This window comes from Crocuta crocuta, unplaced genomic scaffold (assembly GCF_008692635.1).
Source record: "Crocuta crocuta isolate KB4526 unplaced genomic scaffold, BGI_CrCroc_1.0 scaffold1, whole genome shotgun sequence".
Taxonomy (NCBI): Eukaryota; Metazoa; Chordata; class Mammalia; order Carnivora; family Hyaenidae; genus Crocuta; species Crocuta crocuta.
The window spans coordinates 7,559,752-7,566,916 of NW_027527930.1; the positions used below are offsets into that span (position 1 = coordinate 7,559,752).

At 38.0% G+C, this 7,165-nt stretch overlaps 1 protein-coding gene across 5 annotated transcripts in view; it reads left to right on the top strand.

Moving 5' to 3' along the window:
• Nucleotides 1-6,154, top strand: part of ART3 (ADP-ribosyltransferase 3 (inactive)) — a 148,057-nt gene extending 141,903 nt beyond the window's left edge. For 2 of the 5 annotated variants that reach the window (XM_077750439.1, XM_077750431.1), the window contains 6 exons: nucleotides 209-241; nucleotides 1,325-1,357; nucleotides 1,998-2,030; nucleotides 2,912-2,944; nucleotides 4,258-4,290; nucleotides 5,926-6,154. In XM_077750439.1, the coding sequence (XP_077606565.1) occupies nucleotides 209-241; nucleotides 1,325-1,357; nucleotides 1,998-2,030; nucleotides 2,912-2,944; nucleotides 4,258-4,290; nucleotides 5,926-6,065 (305 nt within the window). In that variant the 3' untranslated portion in view covers nucleotides 6,066-6,154. The remainder of the gene's footprint in view (nucleotides 1-208; nucleotides 242-1,324; nucleotides 1,358-1,997; nucleotides 2,031-2,911; nucleotides 2,945-4,257; nucleotides 4,291-5,925) is intronic. The other 3 variants (XM_077750446.1, XM_077750452.1, XM_077750460.1) reach the window with 3 other exon arrangements.
• The last annotated feature ends 1,011 nt before the right edge of the window (nucleotides 6,155-7,165 follow it).

Genomic DNA, 7,165 nt, shown 5'->3' on the forward strand with positions numbered 1-7,165 from the left:
TCAAGAGCTGTTTTGCTTACTCTCAGAGAGCACCTGGGTTGCTAGCCGTAGTTGTTCTCACCATAAGTCCATCAGGCTCCAGGCTCCTGTCCCCTACCACCCCTCAGAGCTTAGAGTTTTCACTGTAAAAACCCATATAAATATAAAGTTACATTAATTTTCAAGTTGACTGCATTTTTCACTAAACAATTTCTGTTCTCATCTTTAGGATTGAAAAGCCAGGAGACCACTGTCTTACCTGGTAAGTGATCTTTTTTGTACCCTCTGAGACTGATTATAAGGTTAGGAGGAGACGTGAGGACTGACTCCTAGGACAATGATGTTATTAGACATGGAGAGTTTGAGGAGTGAGTTAAGCCAGAACAGCGGGACTCCATTAATCGAATGTTTAGTATGTTCCACAGAGTGAAGTGCTTCTATGATGTATCTCCTTTAATCATCATTTACTACAAACCTACAGTGTATTTCTTTGCATATATAAGGAATTGAAGTTCAGAGGGATTAGAAGCCTGCCCAATCACAGAACTAATAATTATAATGACAGTAGAACTAAACTAAGCAGACCCTTAGATCCAGCAATTTCATTTAAAAGCCAGTGTGCTAGCACTTCCTTATAAAGATAAGATTGGAGATATATGGGCCAGATCATGGAAGTTCTTGAACTCCAGGCCAAGCAGTGGGCTTGTTTTGTCGGAGGATGAAGAGCCATTGAAAGGTGTTTGGGGTTGGGAAATCACCTGGGTGGTTCAGTTGGTTAAAGTCCAACTAGATTTCTGCTCTCGTCATTATCATGCAGCTCATGAGATTGAGCCCTCTGTCACTCTATGCATTGGCTATGCACAGCCTGTTGCAATTTCTCTCTCTCTCTCTCTCTCTCTCTCTCTCTCTCTCTGTCTGTCTCTTTCTCTCTCTCTGACCTTCCCCTGCTTAGGCATGGGCGTGTTCTCTCTCTCTCTCTCTCTCTCTCTCTCTCTCAAAAAACAAAAACGGGGAGCCTGGGTGGCTCAGTCAATTAAGCATCCAACTCTTCATTTCAGCCAGGTCATGATCTCACAGTTTGTGGGTTCCAGCCCCATGTGGGGCTCTGTGCTGACAGCATGGACCCTGCTTGAGGTTCTCTCTTTCCCCTCTCTCTCTGTCCCTCCCCTGCTTTCTCTTTCTCAAAAATAAATAAAACTTTAAAAAAATAAGGTATTTTTGTCGGTTACTATTTTCTTTCTTTCTTTTTTTTTTTTTTTTTTAGGATTGGAGATGGGGGAGGGGTAGACAGAGGGGAGCATTCACAATGCAAGATAATTACACTAATATTCAGTTTTGTCTTGAGGTATGATGAGCCATGAACCCACGCAAATACCTGGTAAGACACCTTTCTTTTTACTCTTTGGTGGGCCTAAGTATGAGGTGAGAAGGATTCCCCCAGGCATTAAGGAATATATCATCATGAGACTGCTATTCATTAACAGTTCCCTTATAGTCTACTGCTAGCCATTCTACTAAGATTTAGCTGGGGAGGAGAGTAGAGAGGAAAAAGAATGTCTTTCTTCCCTAGCATTCATATGTTCCTGCAGCAGGAAACTTAACTTGTTCGGGACATGGCTGAAGGCAGGACTGCTGGGACTTGGAGGGCATGCAGGCCAGCCCCTTCTGGGTTCTGTGGCTTAAGTTACTCAGTAGAAAATTCAGCTTCATGCAGAAGCTGACTTTTCACTTTGGCTAACTAACATCTCAGCATCTTAGAATTTCCAGGTAACAAAATAGAGTCTTATGGCATACAGACAAACTCAGTGCGGTGCTATGGCAGAAAGCTTCTCTAAGCTTCAAGTGGATTTGCACAGTGAGAGGGTTCTCATGGCCAGAACTTTAAATAAAAACCCAGGAATCACAGTGCAGTGGGAGCTGTGGCATTTATATCACTTAAGCTCATCAGATAAGAAGAGTTGGGATAGTGTACTCACTGGGGCAAACTGTAAGTCACTGAAAACTTCTTTCTCATTTAGGGATGAAAGTTCCAGAAACTTTTTCACTACCTGGTAAGCAGTGGTTAGCATATGAGAGAGGCAGTTGCCAGTTTGGGGGGTTTAGTTACAGTTGTCACTATTAGATATGCAGGGGATCCTCAGGACTTGGCACAAGATTCCATAAGTGAGTGAAGGACCCAGGTCTCTTAACATATGAGCAAGTACCCATTATTCCTGAAGACTTGTGGTTCCTCAAGTGCTTTTCCAGTTTTATTTACCATGGCAGATTAGCCTTCCTATAAGATACAGTCATGAAAATAGGTATTTAAACAGTGTGAGGCTCTTGGTGAGGACAAGGCTATTGTGGGCCCTTGAGTTTCTGCGACCAGAGAAACTGAATGGTGTTTCCTGTCAAGTTCCTCAGAAGGAGCTCAGAAATTATGCTTACAGAGGAGGAAAAACATTAAAAGACCACCAGACTTAATTTTTTCCCTGGATTTGCCGTGTTGGGGCACGCGTTTATTTGGTTACAGCTTTGAAGTGAACCTGTAACAAAACTGATGACACACCTGTGTGTCTACAACTCTTCAGTTCAGTGACCTGAGTATGCAAAGTATTTTCATTGGCTCCTTCGAGACACAGTGGTTATTGAAAGGCAGCTGCTGAGCCAGGTGTAGGGAATGAACACAGGCTGTGTAGACAGACCCAGCTTCATGAAATCTCTCCTCTGCTGTTTTCACTGGGTAACTTTGTGTAAGTTATTTCACTTTCCTGTGCTGGTGCTTCTGCTTCTACTTCCACATCTGTAAAATGAAGAAATTTTCTGTCTTGCAGGACTAAAGTCCTAATGAGATAAAGTCTGGCAAAATAAATGGTAGTTTAAAATAGTTAAAATAGTAGTAAATTGTAGCTGTCTTTATTATTATTATTATCTGAAATTTTTTCTCATTTAGGAATAAAAGTGGTACGACTGGATGAAAAACCTGGTAATACATTCTTTATCGGGGGTGGAGGTACCATGGGGTTCTGGGTCCTTTACCATCATCATTCAGTTAGCTCAGTGTTAAGCGGGCTAAGAAAGACACCTGGGCTTCACAGCTTCTCTGACACCCCAGTCTGCAAGCCAGAGGGAAAAATGTTGAGAGCCCCTTTCAGTGTGAGCAGCAGGCTGCTATTCTGGCTCTCTGGGCTGAGCAAACAAACAAATAGGTGACTGGCAACCGGATCAGTTGGGTTCCAGCTGCACATGTCTATTGCAGAATGGAACTAGAGGCTTACCAGGGTAAGGTGGCTACTGTGAGGGAATCTGTAGTAACAGGAACAGCATCATCAGAGAGGTGTGTATGAAAACCCTATACCATGAGACCAGACATTCTGTGATCCTCACTGCACTTACAGTGTCCTGCAACAAATGGGCCACTAGGTTTTGCTGGGAATGTTTTGTATTATGCTCTCTCCTAGAAAGCTGTGCGTAGTGCAAGATTTTTCAAAGTGTCAAAACATTTACACAGGATCTCACTTAATCCAGTTAAGATAAATATTGGTCCTGCCATTTCAGAGATGAAAGTACGGAATATAAGAAATTTAAGGAACCTGTAAAGGGCTAGAAAGAGAAAACCAGGACTCTCACTTTTCAAATTTTGTTCTCTTTCTGTCACATGACACTTGTCTTTCAGCCAGATGTAGTTATAAAAAAAATACGCCTCTATCCTGAGCTCCTAGATTTGGTATTTGGCTTCAAAGCTATCAAAATATGGCAATATTGGAAAATTTCAATGCTAGCACAGCATTGTAATTGAAGTATTATATCATAGTAATGGAGAACAAAGGCTTTGAAATCAGACATTGCTACCACTGAATGCCTCTGTGATTTTATGCAAGTTTTGAGGAACATCTGTATAATACTGATAACTGTGTCTACTGGGACTGTAAGAAATGTGACAATTACATAAATCATTTACACAATCTATGACACATAGAAAGCACTCCGTAAATGGTTGGTATTAATGTTTTACTTGGGAATCATAGTTCAATGTGCAGGAAAAATACTTTTCTGTAAATAAAATATTAATTTTTCTTTTAATGGAAACACATATACATACAAGGTAAAAAAAAATTTCAAAGAGCACAAGTGAGTAAAAATTAAACCCTTCCCAACCCCACACATCTAAACCCTACCCCTACCCTGCAGGCCCATTCTCAGAGATAACCATGTTTGCTTAATCATTTCGTCAGATTTTTCTCTTTCTGGATGTATAGATGTACAATGCAATTAACTCAAAATATGTTTCTATTTTAGAAGACCAAAGTCAAGAAGATACTGACAATCCTAGTAAGAAATACTTCACTTTCTTAGTTGATAAGTATCTGATCTGCAATATAGAAAAAGTGACAAATTCATTTTTCCTCAATAACAGGAACAAAGTTTCAAGAGTTTAAGGAATCATAATAGCAGAATATGTCATATTCAAATCCTTATTAGTTTGTATATGGTGGGAGCAACTTGACTATATTTCTTAAGCAGTCATTTTCAGCCATGTGTTCTGTTTAAAGTGGTGGTTCTCAACCCTATCTATCCACTTCTCCCCTTTTATAACAAGTATTTATAAAGCCTTTATACTGTCCTGAAGTATCATTTGTAGATAGACCCACCTGCCTCCATAAAAATATTAGTATAATAATGTTCTAGTTATAATTTATAACAAAATCATATACATTTCAGTATGTCAGTGCCTACATTATACTAAGAGACATAATGGATAGATGATTGTATTTACTTACACAAATTGGATTTAAGACTGGAAGCTATTCTGTGAAAGTATAAGAAAATGAAAGAGAAGAAATAGAAACTAGATGGACATTAATGTTTATTAAAACTAATCCAAAAATATTTTTTTCTACATAAAATTGATTTTGGTTCTGAGTGTAAGCATTATAAATAGGCTGTTAACTTATATGTGTGTCTGGCAGTGCATTTGAAATTTGTGTGGAAGTGGGTTAATTTTTCATTGTACAAACACTTTCCAGAGCATTGCAAGATATCTAGCCTTCTACTTCTACCCCACTATTGTGATTATCAAAAAATACTCTGACGAAGTTCCAAACTGTCTCTTATAGGGGGTAGTACTTCTCCCTTGAGAACCATTGCTCTGTAGTAACAAACTAATGTATGAGTGCATCTGCCTATCCATTTCCCCCATCTGTGTACATACAAACACATGGCAAGTAAATTGACAATATGAGTTAAAGACTTATAAAATTTATTGCCTGTTTCTCTCTGCTTTATGTATGAAATCTTGAGTGGTGATCCCATTTGGATACTTCCTAGTCCTCCATTGTACAGTCTAAACCGAAATAATAGCCATAATTTAGGTAAGGGATAACTGAATTATCATGTGAAACATCATCCTTACTTGGATGGACTGCACTGTTCCTCTTGACTAGTTCATATGAAAGGGAAGCTGTTTTCTACAGTATGTTTCATGTATGGAGGAGAAAAGTTAAATTAATCTTTTTTATCAGCTGGCAGGGCTCAGTATTTAAAAATGCTGCTATATTTAATCATATATTAGTAGCTGTTGGCATATACATATTAAATATAGCCTTACTTGAAATAGACACAGAATTAAACTTTACTTACATGTATATACAGAAAATGAAAACAGAAAATTGCTATGAAATTCTAGAGAACTTGAACAACACCAAAAAGTATCTTGTCTGCATAGATATTAAAAAGGCTGTGGAATCCTAGATGAAACCTAGATCAGCACACCCTGATAGTATATATGAAAATGTAGCCTGAAATCTGTAATGAACTATTTTTATTTCAACATTGTTTCTGGTGAGAAGTATTTTAGGTAAGTTTGTAACTCAACTTGAATGTCTGTATATTAAGAATACATGGCTTAGGTGGATAAAACTCAGTATCAGAAATGACGTGTCAATGACTGTGTCTTCTCATTAACAGCTCCAGGTCCAGGTGTGGTTCCAGTTCCAGGTCCCAAAACCCATCCCTCTGCATCCTCTGGCAAAATGCTTCTTCCATCGTTGGTGATGTTTATCATTTTAATCAGTGCTTCTGCTGTAAATCTCTTTGTTGCTCTGTAGTCCAATACATTCTTTATTACTTAAAATATCCTCAAGGGATCCCATGGGAATCCATCAAATTATGTGTTTTTCACTTTTGGTCAGAGTCACGTGATAACATGAGGCCTGCATATTTGTTATTTACTTTGCAAATTCAGAGTTGGTCCAGATATGTCATGGAATTCATTTTTCATTTATTTCTATGTTAATTTATGATTGCAAAAAAATGCCTGTATACTTCTGATTGAATTCAATAAAAGAACTTAAGATTGTTGGATACAATTTCAGAGTTGTCAGATATTAAAATATCCAATACTGTTAGTGATTAACATGAATTTAATTCCTGAAATAGAATTTAAAAAAAATTTTTTTAAATATTTTATTTATTTCTGAGAGAGAGACCGCATAAGCAGGGGGGGTCAGAGAGAGAGGGAGATACAGAATCTGAAACAGGCTTCAGGCTCTGAGCTGGCTGTCAGCACAGAGCTCGACACAGGGCTCAAACCCACGAACTGTGAGATCATGACCTGAGCTGAAGTTGGACGCTTAACCGACTGAGCTACCCAGGTGCCCCTAGAATTTTAAAGAATCTTTACTCATCTTTGAATGATCAAACTTTAACTTAAAATAGTATCATCCCTCAATCTCTTCATCTTCCCTTAATATATGGACAGTTATATAAGCACAACAGTTTACCAAGTGTTTCATAGGTAGTCCCTAAGTTAAATCTCATATTAACCTAGAAAAGTAGACAGTAGTGAATGAATATATATGCTAAAGAAGCAAAGAAAAATGTAGTTATACAGTATGGTTTCCTTTTCCCTAAGATACTGTGGTGTTTGAGTAGTGACTGTTTTAGGCCTGGACTTTAATAACTGGCACTTGTTTACATTTTGAAATGTTTCAAAAAGGATTTAAGTCCACTTTGAAAGAAAAGAGAAAAAACTGTTTAAAATGTAAACTAGGTGTTAGTGGTTCAATGTGCTTTTTTAAAAAAGCCTACATGCTTTTTTCCCCCTTGTTTGGCTTATTTATATGTATTTTTTAAATTAAAAAAATTTTTTAATGTTTATTAACTTTTGAGAGTGAGAGCACAAGCAGGGGAGGGGCAGAGAGAGAGG